The sequence below is a fragment of the Tauraco erythrolophus genome, chromosome 27 (genome assembly GCF_009769465.1).
Source record: "Tauraco erythrolophus isolate bTauEry1 chromosome 27, bTauEry1.pri, whole genome shotgun sequence".
Classification (NCBI taxonomy): Eukaryota; Metazoa; Chordata; class Aves; order Musophagiformes; family Musophagidae; genus Tauraco; species Tauraco erythrolophus.
In genome coordinates, this window is record NC_141491.1 from 1,999,646 (window position 1) to 2,022,903 (window position 23,258).

Sequence of the window (23,258 nt, forward strand, 5' to 3'; positions counted from 1 at the left end):
AAATATAGATTTTTTTTTTTTTCAGTTCTTAGTAAAACACAGCAAGAGCCTGCCTGCCCTCACCCCACAAGCAGGGGCTTGCTCACAACAAGTCCCTCCTCACTCCTGACCAGCACTGACCTCCACTAAATATTCACAAGAATCCAGTTAATCTCAAACACAAACATAGGCTTTCTAGATTTCCTTTTTTCCAGATGACTTAGAACAAAGTGATTTGTGTGGGGGAACATCAGCAGCTTCCCCGCGGGCACCCAGGAGGTTAATTAATACCTGCGGCCACGGGTATCAGCCAGGGCACAGCCACACCAAAAGCCACCTCCTGCTCCACACCCTCTAAGACCACCTCAACCCACAGCAGGATAAAAAGGATAAAAGGGGTTTTCCTTGACCATATCCAATGTCATTTCTCTTCAGGCTGTGGCTGGTGAGTCCCTTTAGGGACCAGCTGGTTTCCAGCTGCAGACACTGGAAATCACAGCTGGAGTCCCACTAGTTGCTCCTCTTGATTTTTTAATTCTTTTTCCTAGATAAAGAGATGTGCTTTTTTTTAAAAAAAAAAGTGTGTTCCTACCCTAACAGCTCCATGGAAAACCTGAAAAATCTGAATTCCAATAGCTCCAATAAAAACACCCTTAAAATCAATAAGGGAAGGGAACGGCAGCAGCAGCTCCGGGGTGCAGGATTCCCCACTTCCAGCCCAGCTCCCAAAGCCAGCAACGCCTGCCCTCCCCTCCAGACCCTCTCCCTCCAAACACTTTCCACAGACTCCCTGAATTCACCGTTACCCCACAAAACCAGCCCACACTGGAGAGTTATGGCAAACAATAATGGAAAGTAACAGAGGAAACGAGACCTATTATTTTTTTTAAAAATCTCTTTATTGCAAATTAAAGCTCATGGGATATTTATGCTCAAATGCACAGCGTACACAACGAACAGCACAAGTTTACACACATTGCATTCTTTTTAAAACCTAAAAAAACATTAGAAAGCAGCAGCAAACTGCAAGCAGATGTGTAACACCCATCTCAGCTCACACTGGACACAGGGAGGCAGAGGAGCAGCGGGAGGCGGAGGCGGCACCGGCAGCGCTCGCCCAGAGCCCTTCAGAGGGGCACGGGTGAGGGTTTGGGATATACCCAGGGGCCAGTGGTTCCTGGAGGTGCTGCCAGTGATGCCTCTCCTCCCAAAACGGCTCCTGGGCCCTGCGGCAACCAGGCTGGGCATCCCTGGCACCCACCGCCGAGCTGCCAAGAAGAGGACGCCTTCGAGAGGGGCGGCAGCTCTACGGTCACAGCAGTGTACCCAAACTCAAGCCACCCAGCCTAGTTATAAGCCTTTTTTCTCACTTTCCAATTTTCCCCATGGCTGGCAGCAGAGCTGGCAGAGGTTTTGCCTGAGCGATTGTTTTTTCCCCTAAAACGACCCGTAACACTGACGGGGCAGCGATGCAGGTCCCGTGGGTGGCTGTTGGGGTGACAGCAGCCACCACCACCACCTCTGCTGATAGAAACGGAGAGAAAGTCAGGGAAATACAAGAAAACCCCGACTCGTGGTGCGATGCTCACGAAGGCACCAAGCCCACCCCCACATCTGTGCAGCCCAAGACGGCGGCTCCGCTCCCACCGGCAGCACAAGCTGCTGCTAATCCTCAGCTCAGATCCATTGTGCAATCCTTGTTTATTCCGGGGTATTTGCAGCACGGTGCCAAGGAAATCAGGTGATTTCAAGGAAATACCTGGCACGGGGACCCGCCAGCCCGCTGGGGGGTGGGGAGATGCGTGGGCTCGCTGGCATCACCCCAGCCCCGCTGCCCCCGGGGGCTCGGCAGGACCCTGGGAGTTGCTGTGTCGGGTACGACTCACCCACACGGCAACGACAAGGACACAACCACCACAAATCTGCTGCTGCTGTGCTCTAGACACACGTATTTACACCTTTCCAAAGTTACAATGCAGGAGGGGAAAAGCTGTAGTTAGGCTTTAATTAAAGCACGGAGGCACAAGTGCCGCCTTCCGCAGAGACGGCGGAGAGGCTCCATCCCACGAGCCCAGGACGTGCTCGATAGGAATAAGGGACCCACAGTCAGTGATGCAAAACCACAGACCTGATTTTTAGCAGTGATTAAAAAAAAAAAAAAGGTTACGACCACCAACATTGAAGCAGCTACATTCGTAAATCCTGGCAGGTAAAAATATAAATATTTTATCTCCTTACAACTATTAACTACTGAATGATACAAACACAATTAACTCCTTAGCAAGTTACTACAGCATGTTGTGCGTAAACATCCTACAGTACGTTCCCACTCCTTTCCTCCCCGTGGAGCAGGTGTCTGGGCAGGAGCAGCCAGCCCAGCGCCGTAGAGCGTTACGGCAGAGCGACGGCGAGTATTGCCACGCAACAGCCTACACAGCTCCTCCTTCAAAATTTGATTTTCCTTCCCTTTTTCTGGTTATTTCTAAGCACAGTAACATTTAAAACCGAAGAACAGAGGGTCCTGCTCTTGCAGAAGGCTGCAGCAAACCTGCGCCCTGGTGGGAACGGTCCGAGGAACAAAACCAGTAAAACTCAGTTTCTCACCGAGTTTCCTCCCTCTGTGGCTTTAGATCAACACACGCTTCTGCTCTGCATAAATCCTAAAGGCTTAGGATTAGAGCCTGGACCTTTGCCACAGACATCTCCATCTCAGCTTTATCCAACTAAAGCTCTGGGAGTGTTTAAAACAACTGGGTTTGAGCCCAAAATCCCCAGGTAAACCTCAGGCTTCGGGGCTGCTGAGCTCCTCCGCAGCCGGGGCCAGGGTGCTGATGTTTCTCAGCACAGATCCCTACTGTGGGTATGGCCAACATTTATCTATACATTTAAAATAAGCAACCTGGGTCCCAGAAGTTGCTCCTATAAATCCTGGAGTCACTGGAAAGAGCAGGTCCAGAACAGCCTTCTGCTTTGTACCTCAACGCTCCTTTCTTCACCCAACCTAAGGATTCTGCCCTTATTGCAACAACCAGAGGAGTGGAGGAAAATGGAGTTTGGCAAAACACAAGTCAAGACTCATGGGAGGAAACTGTAAATTTGGGGTATTGCTCCCCCCGACCTCATCGGGGGATTTCAGTAACGCGCAGCCATCGCACGAGCCGCACTGTGGGAGTTCCACCATCCAGGCACTATGCACTAAAGCAGCTTCAGCTCTATGAAAGGCAGCAATCTACATTAGGAATATTCACAGCTTATTTATAGGCAAGGTTAAAAACTTGTTGTGGGCCTAAAATTTGGTACGTTAAAAAGACAACTGGTAAAAACCATGTGCTTCTTGCAAACCCTGCACACGCGGCCCCGCTGCTCCCAGGCACCGAGCGAAGCGGTGCTCTCATTTTTCCTGCTGGAATAGAGAAAAGCGTCCATAAAATGCAGGAAAAAAAATGAGTGAGAGGATGAGGCTTAGATCAGGGTGCAAAGTTAAAGCAGGAGTCGAGTTTGGATTCAACAGCGCTGGTAGCGACGCTGTTCCCAGTGCAGGAGCTTTTATTCCCTTCTGCCCCTCGCGGGAGACATCCCGCAGGATTTGCTGACCTGACACGTGCCTCGTGTAACGCCACGTGCAAAAAGCCTTCCCAGAGCAAAGGCACAGGCTCAGACCGAGGGATTCAAATCACTCATGAAAGCAAAGTCAAATGATACCTGAAGCTTTTTCGATGGCTGAACAACACAATAACTGCGTTTGGACTTGGTAACAGTTAATAAAAACTTGGGGGTTTGGTCTGATAACATCTTCCAAACAAAAGCTGCTTCAGCAAGGATGGATATGATCCCTTTGTCCTCACATACACTGCGGTTAATTTTGCCACCTAACCAGGAGGAAAGACGCAGGACGCTATTTTCACGCCTCAAAGCCCGGCGACACGTTAGCTCACATGTATTAAAAGCGGGTTGAAAAATCTCCGTAAGAAATTTTCTCCAATCTCAATGACAGACACGGCAGCGTTCAGAAAGAAAAGACACAGACAGACTCTAAAAACACATTTCAGAGCAGAGTACTGGCCGAAGCGGCGCGTGGCTCACTGTGCTCCGGGGATGCTCGAGTCCCATCCGCAGGGCTCTGCCTCGCCACGGAAATCCCAGCCGAATCCAAGATGAGAGCGCAGGCTCTACACTGTCAAACCGGCCATCCTCTAGGAGTAAGAGAGAATAACTAGATAGATAACCTGTACCTCTGGGGTGCAGGTTATCCCCAGGGTAAGCCAGGGGGTAAAGCAGGGGACAGCAGAGCTCAGCTCAGCGCTGGGCACGGACAGACAGACACTTTGCAGCAACGAGCGGCAGGAGGATCCAGTCAGCTCTGCGTCCTTGTTCTGTGTGACAGTAACCCTCTGAGGATTTACTTATTTTACTTCTAACCAGGCAAATAATGAGCTGCTTCCCACTCTGCACCGTCCTTCGACCTCCCACCCAAAGGGTTTCCCAGTCTCAGCCTGGGGCCACGCGAGCTCAGCGACACCGGCGTGTCCCGCAGGATGGCAGGCAGCAACGAAGCGGGCTGGTTACTCAGGGTTACTCGCTTTTATTTGTCTTCTCCATAGGAAAGGACGCTTCCAGGGCAAACATTAAAACCATTACAGTAACCATTTTGCACATTAACCACAGTAAATACTTCTAGTTTTGATAAAACCCCTTCCATTGCCCCACCGAGGGTCGGACAGACGACGGGAACACGCTCAGGTGAGCACGAGTGAATTACAGATTTAGTGCACGATCACACAAGGTAAAAGCCAACAGCCAGGATTTCCCACAGCTGCTGGTCATGCAGTGTCCCAGTGCACAGAAAGTGCTGGGATGGGCTCCGAGTCGTGGTGCCCAATGCCTGCTCTGCTCAGCTGTGAGACGGCAAACCAACGTGTAAATTGGTCTGTGTGATTTGTCTGGTCACCTAACCAGCACTGTTTTGTAATAAAAACCAACACAACTATGCAGCCAATTTGCTGAAAAATTAACAGCAGGTATCAACACTTAAAATCCAACATTCAGGAAATCCAGATCGTACATATTTTCCATTGCAATTAAAAACAAAACAAAACAAAATACTAAACAGCTTTCCTGATAACAACACTTAAAAAGTTAACATCACCAGACAGAAGTAATCCATAATAGCTGCTCACATCATTTCTGAAGCAAGTCCTTCTGGTCACTGAAAGCAAATGGCCATTTCTAGCAGGTATTTAAGAGTGTTTCAGTTTAGGGACTTCTTTTTGAAAAGGGAAAAAGCCAGAGTGGCACAGCAGGACTTACTGAGTTGAGGGAGGGTTTGTCGCGGTGGGTGTTCACTGCTTCCACGTTCAGGGTAATCGTCTCCACTTTACAACCTTTACCAGAAAGAAAGAGAAGTTTATATGAGGAAGGTCAATTTATTAAATAACCTTTTTTTTTTTTTCCACTATTGAAAACAGCATGGAAAGTGAGCAGGAATAAATTTATCTTTTTATTTTTTAACAATAAAACAGCTCATAAATAAGCAGTTCACCCTATTAACAGCCTTCTACGCTTTACTTTCTGGCTTTGACCTTCACTGCAGAAGTGCAGCCCTGTTATGTGAAGTACAGGTCTACACAGAAAAGCCAGTTTAAACTCATTGCACCCCAGAGCCAAATCCAAGTTTGGAGGCACAAATGGGCTTCTTCAACAGGTGAAACCCACAATCGTCGCTCGTTTAAGAGAGGCCACAGGAGAACACCCCTGCACCCACACATCTCCTCTCCCACTGCCCCCTTAAAACCTTCCCACTCTCCAGTAATGTATTTTAAAATACATTAAAAATATGTTTACAGCAAGTCCAGTTGCTGCTGCGCACGGACACAGACTCGCATCAGATTCACACACACTCAAGCAAACCAGGGGTGGGGGGAAAAGAAAAAAAGACCATATTTACCATATGCAACAGGCGTGAGCTTGAGAATGGTGTGGAGGGGGCAGCGCAGGTAGGGCAGCTCGTCTAGGAGGGAGCAGGTGTTATGGGGGCCTCACGGCTGCACCCGGGCTCCCCACCCCAGTCACCCTCCACCCCACCCCAGGCTTTGGGTGGGACCCTTCACATGGCACATACTGGGCGCTGACTCCACAACCACCTTGTGCCCACGCAGGCGGTGCCACAGCCCCCCCAGACCCCTTGATGCCCTCCCCAGCCCTGGAGCAGTGGGATGGGACTGTCCCCACCGTTTCCAGTGCACGGGACCAGCCAGAGCAGACCCCTCCAGCAGCACACAGCTGGGAAAGCACCACAGCAACAGCTGCCACGGACCCATGCAAGCATTATTTCAAACTTTTAAGAAAGTTTCTTAATTTTTACTAAAGTTTAATAAAACTCCAGCACCACTCTCTGGAGTTTAATGAAGTAGCTTGCAGCAGACTGGAACTAGCTTCCAGGCCAGCATGCCATGCAAGGGAGCAGCGTTTCGCCGAGATACAGCACTACTGCCAATCTCTCACAGGCTACTGATGCATCAGAAAACTTTCTTTACATGAAAAAAATCCTCTTGACATTATCTAAATGCTACTGGTGGAAACAGCTCCAGAAACAACAGCCAAGCAGAAAAACAGCAGCATACACATCTGCATTTCGTGCAAAGAGAGCTTCTTGCTAAGCCCCATGCACTGCTGAAATATAACAGTTAAAGTGTTTCAGAAACGTTTTCTTGTCTTCTTTTTTTAAGCAGCTCTTCCGTTGTGAAAAATCAAAACAGTAATTACAAGCCACCCTCCCAAAAAGCTCTGTAAAGGAAGCAGCAAGAGAAGCCAGCCCCTAACATCATGCATTTATTTTTGTACCTGCACTCTTGTCGAGAAAATAAGCCAACAGGCACCTCATAACTGCCTGGTGGCAGATGACGAGGACGTTGCCTTGCCGTTCTAGCTCCATAATTACCGGCTCCAGGCGCTGGACCAAGTCCTGGTAGGACTGAAAAACAAAACAGGAATTTTTCGAGAAGTTTTGTAAACAGAGGCTTAAAGCAGAAGTAGCAATTAACACAGCTTCACAGTCAGGAAAACATCCAGTTAAAACATCAAAATGTAGAAGTTAGGGATGATTCGGTAAATACAGAAAAAAAAGCAAACAACAGAAGGTGAAGTTTAACGTGGCTAACCCTCAGATTACAGGAGGATTCAGATTACCGGTAACTCTTAACAAGTGCAGCAAGGAAAACAAATAAAATAGTAAATTATACACTTCAACAAGGTTGTGAAGTAAAAGCAGAAATGACTTCATACCACACCCACAATCATTTTCTTTCCAAGATGTTTTTTCATGGTGGCAATTTGGGCCTTGGCCAAACGAGCACAGTGCAGAAACCCCTCTGTATCAGAGGGGAGCCTCGAGGGACTCAGCAAGCTGCCCAATTAATATGATTGAAAGGCATCATTTGCACACCACAATAAAGGAAATCAATAAACCTTTCCTCTAAGAGAGCGCTGAGGATCCTAATGTTTTCGGTTTCTCATACAAACAATTTAAAATTAACAGTTAAAATTAAATAAAGTCCTTCAATTCTACATGTGTTTGTTTTATGCATATTGTATCTTATTGTTATTTCTTAAGGGTCTTCACCTCTCCTCCAGGATAGCGATAAAGATATTTCTCTTGATCCCTCAAGGCAAACTCATCTGGATACTTGGCTTCAATTTCTGCGTAGGTCATTTCTTCACATATCCCCTGAGGGAAGAACAACTTGTCACACTTTGTTTCAACAGAGGTACAACAGTGCAAGGAAAAGCAAGTGCCTGAGATCCGTAATCCCTTCACGTGACACAAAGCTTGGGCATCCTAGCTGACACAGCCATACACTCAGCATTTGTGCACCACACCTCCAGGGTGGTTTGAAAAGGGCGGCCTTTTGGTTTTATTTGAAAACCCTTGTTTGCCAGGGATGAAAACGAGAGCTCATTTCCACAGCAACAACCCTGCAATTTCTTTTGCCTGAAAGAATTAGAGTGGGAGCAGTAACTTTTGTCCACCCAGGACAGCGTGACAAATGCCTGAGATATGGACAAAGAAAATAACACGGAACACCAGCTGGGTACACTCACAGCAAGGTCTGGCAGCTCCAAGGCACTGCCAGCCCTGTACCAAACCACCCTAAACCTCATGACGACGGCTGGAGTACATTATATATGGACATGGTTATAAATGCACAGGAAACAGCCAAGTTTATGGTGACAAATTTGTCCTTAAACATTATTTTCAACCTAGAAAGGCTTCCATCAGCATCTCACTCACAGCATCGATCTCGTTGAGAATCTTCCACTGCTCGTACGTGACCCCCAGGGACTCGGCCGTCTGGATCGTCCTCTTCAGCTGGCTGGTCCACACCTTCAGATCAACAATTTCCTGCTCTTCGATGAACTTCTTCAGCGCCTGAGCAAACTGGAAAAAAAAAAAGTCAGGGCGGGTGGGGAGGGAGCAGGAGCTGCTGCCACCGTTAAAAGCATCATTTCAAGGGCTGTGGCTGTCGCGGCAGATCCAGCTGCGGGGCTGCCCCTCGCAGGGGGCGGATGCAGAGCCCGGCTCTGGCCCTGGTCACACAACACTTTACAAATACAGCAGCCCGGGCGCTGCCGAACACGTACCTGCTTCCCACGTGGTGACAGACCAGAATCCCCACCAATCTTGCCAACAAGATTATATTCACTCTCACCGTGTCGGCAAAGGTAGATGGTACGCGGCTGGACATGAATGTTCATTAGGTAATAGACGATTTTACTCTGGATGTAATCCTGGACTCTGTTTACTAGGAACCGCTGTCCCACATTGATCACTTTAATGAAGGAAAGATCTCTGGAGTCAACATAAAATAAGAACACCCACACGACTGGTTTTAAAAATGAAGCACGTGCATCTGCGGGTGTAATCTAGCTATTTATCCTCTAGTAAAGGCATCAGCACTACCACTGGGTCGCTCCAGCAGACAGAAGAGACCCTGAACTGCCGTGCTTAAACACGGAGCTGCGTTACGCTGCAGCACACGAGAGAAAAATCCTTTCAAATCACTTGGGACCTGAGGACATCACCTTCACACGAGCAATTGTGCTTTGGGGGAGCAGAGGCTGCAGCAGACGCGTTACAGCATCCTGAGCCAGAGAACAGCAGCGACAAGGCAAAGCAGCTCACGTGTTCAAGGACAAAAGGCAGCCCAGAGCTTTGCTTACTTGTCATAGGCATCGGGATCAAGAGGCTGGTAAGTGACCTTGTAGCACTCTATCCTCTTCAGGAAATCATCCATCACGTTCTCCCTGTTTCTCTCCGGATAGTCGGGGCTGGAAACTTTCACCTCCTGATCAACAGACAGCGACGCTTTGTGAGAGTTAAGCAAACTCGACTCAGAGCAAAAGCAACGCTGAATAACATTATTCTTCCCTTTTGAAACAAATGAGCATTGTTTATCGCTGCCCTGTGGAAAAACCTGCTCCTGGAGAGGAAACAAAGGGCAGCTCTGAAGGCGCTGTAGTGCTTGGCCCTGCGACAGACACAGCTGGCTCGCTGTGAGCTGTCCCTGCGAGCCACCCGCTGCCTGCCTTCCCTTGACAACAGCTCCAAGGTCAAACATTTCCCAGCTTCACTGGATTTCCACGTTCTCACATAACAAACTGCATCTCTTTTATAAACCTGCAAACCTCAGCTGCTAATTTCCAAGGTGAAATGAAAGAGCAAGGCATTAGCAGACACTCCCACAAGCTCCCATAGCTGGTGACCTTGCACCGAGCACCCGAGCTCCCAAGGTAAGTACTGGAAAACATGGTACACACCAGGATATTGGCAGCAATGACTTCTGGATCGTCGCAAACAGACTCCACAAAAAACACCTATGCAGAGGGCAAGGAAGCATATTTTAGAAAGTCAAGGTCTCTGCCCTCAATCAAAACTCAAGAGCTCCTGCTGCAGGCACCAGTTAATATCCCTGAGTGCAGCAACTCCAAACACAAATTAAACACGGGAGCACTACCTTGAAAGCATTTTCTTTAGCAAAATTTAAGATCAGGTCCCGTCTTTCTCGAGTTGTGTTGGTGGCATCAAACACCTACCAGAAAATTAACAAGTAGCAATAAGCGAGTTTATCTAAGGCTTTTAAACCAGCCCTAAATCATTTGGGATCACAGTCAGGTCCCCAAATGCCCTGGGCAGCTTTGAACTACCCAGATGTAAAACCGTGTTTAGTCCAGAAAAGTCTTACAGCTATTTGCCCGCACTCCTCCAAGAGATAAGCCTTCACGTCTTCTAGAGCCACTAAGGCACATCGTCTGCAGGAGAGAAACGGCTACTGTCAGAGATGATGTCAAGCATTCCGACGGGAAGGCTTCTGAACCACTGGGGAGAGATGTAAATACCTTCTCTCTCTGCCCATGGACCACCCACCCCTGCATCTTTCTAAGAGCTCCAGAGGCTCTGCAAAAATCACAAGCATCTGTTATCTATAACCTGCCCCACGGCCGGGCACTCGCAGCCCCTGCTCTTTGTGCCAGCCTGGAGTCAACGACAGCACCCCCCGCACAGCCCCTCTGGCAGGATTCCTGCACCGGCTGCCCTGCCTCCTCCCCTGCTTCCATGGGCGTTACATGTTATTTTGTGCTTCTCAAACAAGGAAGCCTGCCAAGACCTGAGACTAACCAGACCACCACGGATCCGTTCCGCCCCCGCCACCGACTTACTTGCGGATTTCCATGGCTTCTTTGTTATCGTGCCTGAAGAAGTCATAGGACTTGTAAGACTTCACCGCTTCCCGGCGATACACTCCTAAATTAAACACTTGACACAAAAAAGAGGAGCGCGTGAGACTGATGGCGTTTCGCAGGCAGATCCCACAGCGCTTTCGGCGAAGGGCAGAGCCATCCCCACGCCGGGCCGAGCCGGTGGCCCCCGCACACACCTTTGGTGGGCACCCCGATCCAGTTGAGGTAGCGGGTGAGCTTCTTGGACACGTAGGTCTTGCCGCGTGCGGGCAGGCCGATCATCACGATCAGCGTCGGGGAGTTGGTCATGTAGGAAGCCCATGCTGGAAAAAAAAAACCAACCAACCAACCCCGGGAGCATCAGCAGCACTGTGGAGCAGCTGGGGGCAAAGAGTGAGCCCCAGCCCAAAGCCATACCCCGTGCAGAGCTGCCCCATCTCCTGGGACGACTCCTAACGATGTTCCTCTCCATCGTGTCCTTCAGCTAATTAACTGCTGTGAGCAGCGCCCGGACCGCTCTGCGGTCTCCCGGGCATCAGCTAATGAGGCGGATGAGCAACGGTGCACCTGCTGCACCTAATGGGTCTAATATGCACCTTTTAGCCTTAAAAATATTTACGGATCAGGCAGGAGCTGTCAAGGCCAGAAGAAAAATGTTTTTAACAAAACGGTCACGTTCTCTCAGAAAAAAAAAAGGCGAAGGGAGCTCAGAAAACGCCCGGGGAGAGGCAGGTTTAGGGGAAAAGCAACCCAAGGGGATGATTACGGCATCCCGAAGTTCGGAAAACGAGAGGATGGGGGTGAGCAGCGCCGGGCATCCGCGGGAGGGGAAAAGCAGCGCAGCCACGCGGGAAGGGCACCGGCACGTCCCGCACACCGCGGTCACCGGGACGGGCACCGTGTCTTAAGGAAGTCGCGCGCTTTGTGAAGCGGCACGAGCAGCGTTATCCCTGATTTTTTTTTCCCTCTTACGCGCATTAAAAGCGCATCCTTTCCCTGCCCCCGCCCCGCCGCCGTTACTCACAGCACTTCTTCTCGCCGCCGCGCAGGGCCCCGCTCCTGCCCCGCGGAGACCCGCCTTGCCGGGGCGCCGCCGACATGGCTCCGCGCCGCCGCACGCAAATCGCACGCCGCTGCGTCACGGGCCCGCGCGCTCCCCTCACCGCCGCGGGCCGGCGGCGCTCTGATTGGCCGCGGCTCTGCGCGCCGCGCCCAATGAGAGAGCGCGGCGGGAGATCTCGCGAGAGTGGGCGGGAGCCGCCGGGCGGAACGGGAGGCGCGGCCGGTCGGGGCGGCGGCGGCGGCGCGGGGCGGCCCCGCCGAGGATGCTGCGGCTGCGCTGCAAGGCCCGCAGCGGCACCCACCCGCTGCCCGGCCTCACGGCCCACTCCCGCCTCCGCGACATGCAGGCCGCCCTGGCCGCCCTCACCGGCGTCCCCGCCCCGGCCCAGCGCCTCCTCCTCGGTTTCCCACCGCGGAGCCTGGACCTCAGCGACGGAGAGCGGCGGCTCGGCGACCTCGGCATCCACTCGGGTGAGGGCCGGGCGGGCGCCCTGGGCTTGCGCGGGGTGGGGCGGGCACCGGTGCCGGCGCTTTATGGCCTCTGCTGCCCCACGGGCTGCAATTACGCTAATTAAGAGAGGCCGCGGCCCAGCACGCCCCTCACCCGGCTGTCGGGCCGGTTCCTCCTCCCGGGGGCAGCTGTCAACACCCTGGCTCGGCAGTGCGTCCTGCTCGCCGGTAGCGCCGGTGGTGGTTTCGCCCGCGTCCCGGCGGTCCGGAGGCAAAAGCGCGGAGCTGCTGCGGGGCTGACGGGGGACCGGGGCGCGCCGGGTGAGTACGGCGGAGCGCGATCGGCGGGTCGCCCCCCGTCGGCGGGTCGTGCTCCCAGCTGTTTGAGCTGAGGCTGTTTTCCATCAGGATACCGCGCTGCGGGGGAAAACGAGGGCGATCCGTAGTAATAACAACGCGGCTGCATCGTTCCGGTTCAGGAGCATCGTCTTTAGCTCCCGTCTGCGTATTCCTCTCAATTCTTCCTCCCTCTGTGTTCGGCAGGTGACACTCTCATAGTCGAAGAGGATCCATCCAAACCCAAGGCCGACTCGCCCGTGGTCGCAAAAAGAACGATGTCCAGCGCGGTCAGGGAAGCCGTGCCGGTGCTGGCGAGGAGGGTTGTTCCGGCAGATAACTCCTGTCTCTTCACCAGCGTGTACTACGTGGTGGAGGGAGGCGTTTACGACCCGGGCTGCGCTCCAGAGATGCGCAGCCTTATAGCCCAGATAGTAGCGAGTGATCCCGAATCTTACTGTGAGGCAGTTCTAGGGAAAACTAACAGGGAGTATTGTGACTGGATCAGGAGAGAAGAGACGTGGGGAGGAGCCATCGAAGTGTCCATTTTATCCAAATTTTACCAGTGCGAAATCTGTGTGGTGGACACGCAGACAGTCAGGATCGACCGTTTTGGGGAGGACGCCGGTTACACTAAGCGGGTCCTTTTAATTTACGACGGGATTCATTACGATCCGCTCGAGCGTAAAATTCCCAGCTCGGACGTTCCTCCCCAGACCATTTTCTCCACGACTGATGATGTTGTTCTTGCACAAGCGTTGGAATTGGCGGACGAAGCCAGACGGAAGAGGCAGTTTACTGACGTGAATCACTTTACGCTGAGGTGCATGGTGTGTCAGAAGGGACTGACTGGGCAAGTGGAAGCCAGAGAACATGCCAAAGAGACTGGACACACCAACTTCGGAGAAGTGTGACACCTACATGAGGATGGTTACATCGACTACCTCACCGATCCAGAATAAAATTCTGGGTTTCCCAGATAAGCTGTACGTAATCATAAAATTCCGTTCACAAAGCTTGAAAAGCGTATTAACTTAACGACGGCCAAGACGCACAGGTTTGTTCTGGTGAGTGACTTTTCCAGTGGGTTAGCAATAGGTATCTTCTCGCATGCTAATTTAGAGTCCTTCGGCAGGTGATACACCCTGGCAGCTAAAACTTGATTTCTGAAATAATCTCTTTGCGTATGTGATCTGAGCGGACATACAAACCCAGGCTTGTTCAGCACGAGCCTAAAAATCTAGCCTCTGAGTTGCTGAATTAATCTCTGTGTATCGTGTTTGCAGGGTAATTAATCGAAGGGTTTAGGAAACACACTTAGCAGCATTACTTAAACTAAGAGTTAGACTCTGCACACACGAGCAGTTCTTGCAGGGGAAACTGCTCGTTTGGTGCGTGATTTTTAATGGAAAGAGTATCTCCAAAGCTGCCCTGTGCTATGTGACCATCAGGAGTAGACTGTATTGTTCGTGTGAAGTCATGGCTTTAGGGAAAGAAATGGCCTCTAAGCTTTAAGATAGCCTTCTTTAAATTAGTAGGTGGTTAAGTGTTGAATAAACTTATTAATCCTCCATAGGTAGTTTTTAGTTGCTTGAAAAATAATCATCGACACCCCCCCCCCCAGTGTTTACACTGCATCAGAATATAGGCATGTTTCTTGAAATATTTTGGATTCTTCTTCATAATAGTACCTGAAATTCTGGCAAGAGGGAAATACAGTAGTTAGGGAAGTAACTTAATTTGCATCTGTTAAATACGTTTAAGCAGACTTTTCTTGGGTATAGCTGACCTCGTGGCCACAGTGTTACCGAGCTGTACAAGATTCCAAATACTGTAAATCAGCACTTTAAGGTGCAGTTCTCACCCTTAGCCGGTGAAAATTTTTGCCCTTTTTCAGAAGGACAGAGTGCTAACCCAGAAGGGAGGCTTGAAGTTCCTTCATCTGCATTCTGCCTTAGTGTGTTTGGTTTGTCACCGATGACTGTTCAGTAGCAAGACTTTAATTCTCATAATGAAGGGTGCAGATTAGTTTTCAGAACAGAATAAGCTGCGTGGACTGCCCTACTTCTCGTACTGTTCGGAATCAGGGAGGTGGAAATGGGTTTAATGTATCTCACCTCACAGCAGGGTTGTGAGGCTTAGCAGTAAGTGCTTTTGAGGTCTTTTAAAAGGTGCTGTAAAGGTGCATATTACTGATGGGGATTTTTTTTTTTTCTTTTAAATGCCTACAACACATACTTGTTTTATTGAATTTTAAAATATTCTTAGCCTGCTATTCTTCTGTTACTGTTTTGAGCTACTTCATTGCACTTTTACAAATGGAGAGCAAGAATGTGCATCTCCAGACTGAGGCAGAAATAAACCCACTTTCCAGGTGGAACCTGAAATCTAGTTTTAAAGGCCTCCATTCGTTAAGGCATCCGGCTAAACTCCTGGTGCCGCAAAAAATTCCTTTCTATAAAATCATGTTCCACTGAAGTTGTCAGCAGAGGCTCCCAGCTGGACCTTGAAATACAGGAGGGCCTTATGGAAGAAGGAACATAATTACATAAGTGCTTTGCTGAGTTGAGGCATGGATAATTAAGTATAAAGAACAGGATCACCAAGAGCACTATAGACCAGATTTCTTTTTAATTCAGTATTAAAATACAGATTAGCACTGTTGGGAGTTTCCCGTAGAAAACCACTTAGCTCCCAGTGTTAAACCCCACTTTGCTTTTAGCCTATCATTAGGGAAAAAAAGACAAAACCAAACCCCAACATTAAAACCAGCCCTCTAGAAGCTGATGCTTATAAACCTAAAGAAATGCCTGACAATTCCAAGGAACTTGAAGATTACACTGTGTCATAACTACTTGAGATGAAATACTGTCTAGGAATGAGACCAAGAGACTGTCGATCCTATTCTCAGCTTTCACACTGAAGTGGTGGGACGCCTGGGACGAGGAGCTGATCCTCAGCGATTGCCATCTGTAAAATGGACGTAATACCTACCTCAGAGAGGTGTACAAGGTGGCTGTCTTTGAAACAGGAGTGGAAGATACATATTTATTGTCTGCTGTGTTTGCAAATGCATTGACTTTGGGGAGCAACACTTAGATTTTAGCTTTGTATCCTGGATGGATTTCTGAAAGTGCGTGAAAATATTTTTTTGGGGTATTTCTCAGTTGCAGTATTTTTAAAATTAGCTCTATTTAATCCAGAGTGTTTAGCTTTGATATATCATGTTTGCATTGGAAATCTGCTACCAGGGAGTCAGTTCCATTTGAGGGAAATGTGTCAATATCACTGCTTGGATGTTCTATTTTGTTGCCTAGAAAATAAAATCTCTTTGGTTAAAAAATGTCAACTGAACTGCTGTAATTCATCTTTGTAAAAGTTGATGCTGTTACACGCTGACAATCTCTTTCAAAGAGCAAGTAACCCGTGGTATCGACTGTGAGTTGGAAACCTTATGTGATTCTCCTAAACTCTCCCAAACAGAAAGTATCTACGTTATTTAAAATGTAAGATATGGATACGTTTAAAGTACAACTTTTTTTTCTAAATGTTGTAAATGTTTGGGTTTTTTTTAAATATCCTTTTACCAGCGTTTGCCTGCCCTTAATTACACAGTTATGGAAATATCACAAATACACCATCCTGGTACTAGCAGGGTGAACTTCTGAACGTCAGTAGTACATTTGCACTGAACTGTTGTTAATTATACAGCAAGATGTTAGTTCCAGATATTTTAGAATAGAGGTGGTGTGGGGCGTGGGCTCCACCGCTGGCAGGGACATGTCCCCTGTCCAGACCAATCCAGAAAGCCTGTAAGATACAGGCTTGTGTCCTTACCATTACTCTTCTTCCTGTTCCTGTTTAAAATGAGCACTCATTTACTTGCTGAACACCTCAGCACAAAGGGGCAGTAGCTAAACAGACCCTGGAAATGGAGATTTTTGCCTCAGGGGTGTGCTTACTAGAAGCTGAGTTATTGGTGGTGTTTTACCAATCTACTTCAGTTAAGTAAAGAGTTCTGGTTTCCTGGTGCCAGTCGGGCCGTTTCGCCAGTGCTAAATTCCTTCTTTAATTAAAGAAGAGCCTGACACGCTCTAATCATGTGGCCTTTCACAAGCATGTTGTATTGTATGAAGAGATAGACATCTCCTGGTTGTAACAGCACTTCCAAAGCTGCTCCGAGTTTACAGGTTGAGCAGATGTTGAGCAAGGGACGTTCCCACAGCAGTAAAACGAGTGGCAGGAGCCCTTTCCAAAAGTCTTACTCACCAACGTAATTCGGTGGTACAGCGTTCTGGTTCGTGTATCATCAGTGCAGATCAGTTGGTACAACACCATTCCTTAAACGTGTGCCCTGGATTGGAAAAACTGTTGATGCACCAATAAACGTGACATGCATGCTTACTTGTGCAGCGTAGTCTGTGCCTCAGTTCTTGAATTCCAGGTTTGTGCCCTAGTCCCTGCTGTGCACCAGTGTTTTCTAGGTCTGCACTTCTGTGCAACGCAGCCTTTGAGCAGTTTGCATCTGCTTTCCCCTCTCATTCCTTTTTTTTTTTTTTTTCTTGACTCTAAGAGACAATCGTGGCAAGAGAGGGACGTGGCCATGCAATCTGTTCAGGATGAAACTTCTTCACTTTCACCTTGTTCAACAATGATAGTAAAATATTTTCTCTGTGCAATTAGAGTCAGGCATCAAGAGGGACAACCATAAAGAGTTCTACGTACCTCCAGAAACTTTTATGCATTAAAATATATAAACCATTAAGCAGACAGGTTTGGGGAAGATTTAGGTTTGGTAGCTGACTGCTTTAGACACAGAGATCCACGTATCGATGGATTTTTGGTGAAATCAGACTGATTTCGCTCGCGCAGCACAGGCAGCACCTGACGGCAGCACCAGCTCCCCCCGTGGGTGAGCCCTGCAAACCTCTCCCTGGCAGGAAAACTCTTTAATAGAGGAGCAAAAAAAACTTTTCAGCGTGCTGTTTTGAAAATTACAACTCTCTATCATACAAATTAAATGTCTGCCTGCGTTTTAAATCAAACTGTGCATCCAGCTGTAGAACTGCCATCAGGTTTCACTCTGCTCTGGACTGGGCAGAATAAAACGACTTCGAATCGACTGAAATCAATAGTGCTTTTTCACTCCTCCGAGTCTGAGCACCAGAATGCTTTCTGTAACAAAAGAAAGCAATAGGGGAGTTACCAAAATTAGTTTGTCCAAGGTTGCAGTATCCTTGTCTATTATTTTTAATTAAAGCCTTGGGGAAAATGCTGGGGAACTGTATCATACCTTGAGACCTGACCCCTCATTTCTGATGTAGCCTTAATGCCAACCAAGCCATGGAAACAATTGGCCTCAGTTCTCTACCTCTTTTCTGTAAAATAGAGATAATAAATAGGGTTCCCTGCTCAGTTCACAGCCCAGTTAGGATTTAATTATTTCTCTAAACTGCTGTGTAATACTAGATATTAACCACTTAGTGTTTTTCATAATCGATTTGTCAGCATCCACACTGTACCTACAATTTGGTCCAAGGAAAGTGTGGAACAGTCCTCCAGAGTCAAATAAACGTCATCACGTCAACAGGTACCTTATCGGTGACGCCACATGGATGCGCTTCCTTCAGGGGCAGGGCTGAATCATTTGTGTCCTTTTGTTTGTGAACAGGGAGAGGCACAACGGGTCTGTTAACATGCCAAAGTCCTTTGGTGGCTTTGTGTAGTTTTCTCTGCATCATTCGACTACTCGCATGCACTTCGTGCCATATATATGAAATCACGCTTTATTTTGGGTCGTAGCTATTTATATTCGTTGGAGGAAGAGGAACGTGGAAAAAGAACAGGTTCTTTCTGGGTATCTGATTCAGAGAAGCTCGAGACTTCTGAGTCCTGCACTCAGCTCTGCACAACCAGCTGTTGCAACACTGGGGCTGGTGCTGCTGCTCCGAACGTGCCGCGTTCGCATCTCCTACCTCTGCTGCAGGCTGGCGTGGGAGAGCGGGGCTGGCCGGGGCTCCCGGGAGCCTCTGCTCTGCTGGTTTGCTCTTCCAGGCACATGTTCCCTTTCGGAACAGTGCACAGCTGGGGCTCAGCAGCGCTGGTGGGAACCTCTGTGCTTCTGGGCTCATCCTTTCCCTCCATCCTACGACGGCTTTAAATAACTGATGTTTCCACTTCCCTGTTCTGTGCGGCAAGGAACATGCATTGCGACACATCCTTTTTCTAAAAAAAAAAAAAAAAGAATAAAATAAATTAAATCATTGAAGCACAAAAACTTGAAGGAATCTGGTGGCTGTATCAGTTCTGGAAGTTTGCTGCAGGGTTTCTACCTGGATATTTATAGTTATCCAGCGAGGAGCACCTTGCAGAGCAGACACAAGTCTATGCTGGAGTGGGGAGTACCCCCTGGACAGATCGGGTGCTGCTGGGGGTCATTGTCATCCCCTGCTGCCCAGGGTGCTGCGGATGGAATAACTGGGCTCTTCTTTACCTTCCCCCTGGAGAGAGGCAGCAGAGGAGGTGCTGAGGTGGTACCCTCGTCCGCAGAGCAGGGGATGCTGCTGAAGGAGACGCCCCAGCAGCGGTTTCTGAGAAGTGTCGGTGTGAGCGAGGAGGGTGGCTGAGGGCAGGAGGAGTGTGATGGGTGTCTCGGGGGCTTCAGCTTTGCCCGGGCTCTAGGACTCAACCTCAAGCTGCCAAGTGAAGAAGAAAGTTCCCAGTATTAGAGACAGGGGGAGTGAACCCGCAGGGAGTGGTGCCAGGAGGGGCGAAGGGGGACCTGTAGCCAGGCAGCACGTGCGGAACAAACCCTAGAGCTGCGCAGGGCCTGGGCACCCCCTCCTCGAGCACACGGATAGACCTTCCCTTCTAAAATGGCTTTTTACCTGTCTTTACAAGAACCTCCATACAGCAGCAGGCGGCAAACTTTCAGTCTCTGGGAAAACTTCGGCGACAGGCAAGTACGTACCTGTCCCCGTGCGCTTTGAGAGCCGGGAAGGAACCAGGTCCTGCCCTGGGCTGAGGGACCTCATGCGCAAAACCACCCAAGAGAATAAACCTGTTGTGGGGTGATGCCTTCAGCAGCGCCCGGCGCAGGGCTTAATTAGTGTGTACGAAAGCGCCTCGGTCAGGGCTGCGCGTTGGACGACTCCGCGTGTCAGCCAGCAGCTATGCGGCAGAACAGGCTGGAGGATTGAGGAGTCGCCGGCGAAACCCGTGCCCAGGACACCAGAGGACACCAGCCAAGCCGGGAAGTGAGTGAGCTGGGTGGTACCGAGCAGAGCTGCCCGCAGCCTCCCAAGGCAACGGGCGCTGGTGCTGCCTGCGCCGCCTCCGCCTGCACCGCTGCCGGCGCCGCGCTGGCTCGGAGCAGAGCTGCGAGAAAGGACGGCACGCAGGGACCTGGCTGCTTCAGGGCAGGACGTGAAGCTGGTGTAGGGCTTGGCTGTGCCGTGAGCCCAGCCTGGAGCAGCAGCAATCCTGCTTTGCATGGCCACGAGATGAGTTTCTCGCGCCCCGGCGCGGGGGGCTGCAGGTGAGGGGCCAGGGGCTTGCCCGTGAGCGCGGATTTGCCGAGCACCCACCTGCCAAGCAGCCCCGCAGCCTTATCTCTGCCACGGAGGTGAGTTAATGTGTAACTCGTCTCTGTTTGGTTAGCCCAGAAAAGCAAAGAAGTCCTGGGATAGGCACGGCCGGGACGAGGATTTGGGCACTGCGGAACGACGGACGTTCTGGTAAAAAAAAAAAAAAGAAAAAAATATAGTAATTTCTATTTCTTCTTGTCCTTTGCTTTCTGTCTTTTTCCTGCTGAATGGGCTGCGGGCGAGGGGCTGAGCACCTCTGCCCAGGTGGGACACAGGACTGTGGGCATCCACGGGGCGCCAGATGTGCTTTGCTTTGGAAAGGGGAAAGCGTGGTGGAGGTGTCACCAGTGAAGACGGATGAGGTGGTTTGAAGGTGGTGGTGGGAGGAAAGCTGGGGAGACCTGCAGCTGCCAGCAGAGAGCCTGGGAAAACTTGCGCTCAGGACAGCAAACAGCTCTGGCAACTGCTACGTGCACTTGATTTACTTGTTTAAATAGAAGGAACTATAGATCTGCTGCCATCGTGTCCTTTTGCTCCGAGGTGGGATCCATCCTGCTGTGCCACTGCCAAGCAGGAGCAGCTGGGATGGTACCTGCAAATGGTGTTTTGCTTTTTTCTTGGTATTTTGAGCTGGCCAGGACAAAGCCCTTTGTTGGCAGCTGTGATGCTGGGGGGGGGGGATACAGCTGCTCTGCCTTAGACAGGAAAAACACCGAGGGTCTGGAACATCCCTGGAGAGCTGGGATAGAGTGCTCGTAGTAGCACCGGGCTTAAAAGAAAGTAGCCTCTTCATATAAAGCAATTAGCATTAATTGCTACCCAGCACCTCTTTGATGTTTGAGGGCTCAGGGAGCTTTGTAAAGGACAGTTACAGCAGCTGTCACTTTTGTTTTTGATAAAACATAGCTTCTCCTAAAAGCATTTTTAGTGGGGGAAGACCTATAGCATTGAAAAACGGCTTTTCAAGTACTGCATCTTTTAAATGAAACGCTCGTATTTTTAGTTCGTGGCTGAACTGCCATGTTATTCAGCAAAAGGAAGAAACTGCAAAATCCTTCTGAATCATAAAAACTGGGATTTTTCAACACTGATTTTCCCCCTTTCTCGAGTCGGGTGAACGTGTTAGAGCCGTAATCGCATCAGAGAACTGGTGGGCAGGGGAACAAACTTGTTTCTGCGCAGATCCTCTCCACCCTCGGGCGAGCTCGGGGCTGAACTTTGCCTCCCGGGAGCTGGGGCTCGGTGGGTGCAAAGCCTCAGCAGCTGCTTTGTGTTCTTGTAAAGGCTGTTTGAAAGAGCAAATTATTTCTTCCAACGGGCTGATGGTAGTGGGCATCCTCACGGAGAAATTAGCTCTGTCGAGACCCCTAATTAGCCCATGGGGCTGCCTTGCACAGAGGACGCTGGCCCCGACCGGCTGCTCCAGCTGCAGGGGTCAAGTTTGAGCAAGACTTTCGCTTCCCCAGGAGCGTTTTGCTCTCTCAAATTTGCACGGGAGGCAGCGAGGAGCATTGCAGCAATCCCGGCCGAGCGAGTAGGGGCCTCTCATTGCTTGGAAGTAGATTAATATTTCACATTGCAAACGTTTGGGTGCCCAGCAAAACCCCAAGGCTTGCAGAAGCCTCCACACCCCCTAAACTCAGATGGTGCTTGTGCTTCTGACAGAGAAAAGTTCTGGCTAGGAAGTTGTCCAAATTCAAAGAATCGAGAGTATTGCTGTTCCAAAACCACCGCTTGCTGAAATGTAATTTAAGCAGTAAATAATGCAAAGCCGAGACTGAAATATTAAACTCCTCCTGTATGGAAGGATTGGATCTGTCAGGGCGTGGGTGTTGAAATCTGATTTTTGCGGCATATTCCAATTACAAAGGAATTCTTTCAGGGTCTAACGCTCTGAACAAGCAGCCAGTTCTGCTCGCTTATCGCTAGATCTAATTCCCTGATCCTGCTACTAGAAAAAAAAAAAGCAGCAGCGTGTTCCTGCGTACCACAGCCAGGTTACAGCACAAAGAGCTCCTCTGTCTCCCGACGAGCAAATCCTCCTGCGTGGGTCCGTGTGTGTCGGAGGGGATGTTTGTTTTGCTGCTCTCGTCAGCCCCCGCAGCCCGGTTCTCCTCTCCCGAAGAACGGGTGGTGCAGATGAAGAAAACACGTAATTGGTGGTGTCAGTACATTTTGGAAGGTTAATGCTTTATAATATCCATAAGTAATTATGCCTTTTGTAGGCTGCCCAGCCTCTCCCTGCAGGCAGCAGAGCTCTCTCGGCCACACACCCTGCGAACACAACCAGCCCCTCTGCCCCCTGGGACGGTCTCGCCGTTGGCAGCCCCGATGGCAGGTTGGTGGCCAGGCAGCCGCTACCACATTGGGGTCCCATCGGTGTTGGGGGTACAGGCTGCACCCAGAAGAGCAGCAGGGCTGCGGTGCCACGAGCAGAGGGGACACGGCTGCAGGCACAGGACATGCCCGCAGCCCGGGCACAGCTCCTGGCACTGCCCTGCTCCGTGCAAACTACGGCAGGCGTGTGCCCAAACACACCCAGGCGTGCCCCAAAGGGACAGGGGCACCTCCCTGCAGCCACAACACCTCTGTGGCCCCCGAGGAAGGGTGGCAGAGGAAGGTCTTTGCCAGGAGGAAGCTCCCGGCAGGGCAAGGCTGTGACTAAGCAGCCGCATTTCGGGTCAGCATGTTCAGAAGTTTGAGAGCACCTCGGCGGCGTGGCTGGCAGCAGTGGTGTGCTGAGGCTTGTGTTGGGTTGGGATTGCTGCTGCCAAGCTGAGCTAGGCTTACAATCTCTTCCTTCACTCAGGAACCACCTTATTCACACCTCCAGGATGATTAAATAACCACCATGAGCTGGCCATGGATTGACAGTCCAGAGCTTTCCCTATTTCCAGTTCTTTGGGGGAAAACTTCAATTCCAAACATGCTTTAAAAAAAACCCCATCTGCTCCTTCTCCTGCAAAATGCAGCCAAAGATGAAGCACATTTCCATCCATCCAGCAGCTTCACAGCCCCTGTCCCCCCTTCCCCCCTCCAGCTGAGCCAGCCTGCTTGCATCACCCTGGGGGGGGTCTCACAGCTTAACTCCTCTCCTTTCTTTCACTTCAG

General features: G+C 50.1%; 2 protein-coding genes across 2 annotated transcripts; one reads left to right on the forward strand and one right to left on the reverse strand.

Annotated features, from left to right (window-relative positions):
- Positions 1–823: 823 nt before the first annotated feature.
- PFKFB2 (6-phosphofructo-2-kinase/fructose-2,6-biphosphatase 2) lies at positions 824–11,813 on the reverse strand. Its single transcript, XM_086627378.1, has 14 exons — positions 11,738–11,813; positions 10,911–11,036; positions 10,693–10,789; positions 10,218–10,284; positions 9,990–10,064; positions 9,793–9,849; positions 9,196–9,320; positions 8,617–8,824; positions 8,267–8,413; positions 7,598–7,702; positions 6,820–6,949; positions 5,924–5,986; positions 5,287–5,360; positions 824–4,172 (listed from the first exon to the last, which is right to left on the reverse strand). Exons 1-14 carry the CDS (start codon positions 11,811–11,813, stop codon positions 4,149–4,151), a joined length of 1,374 nt encoding a protein of 457 aa, XP_086483504.1. The 3' UTR covers positions 824–4,148.
- Positions 11,814–12,038: 225 nt separating this feature from the next.
- YOD1 (YOD1 deubiquitinase) lies at positions 12,039–14,177 on the forward strand. The gene is made up of 2 exons (XM_086627288.1): positions 12,039–12,246; positions 12,769–14,177. The coding sequence occupies exons 1-2, from the start codon at positions 12,039–12,041 to the stop codon at positions 13,473–13,475; spliced, it is 915 nt and encodes a 304-aa protein (XP_086483414.1). The 3' UTR covers positions 13,476–14,177.
- Positions 14,178–23,258: the final 9,081 nt, after the last annotated feature.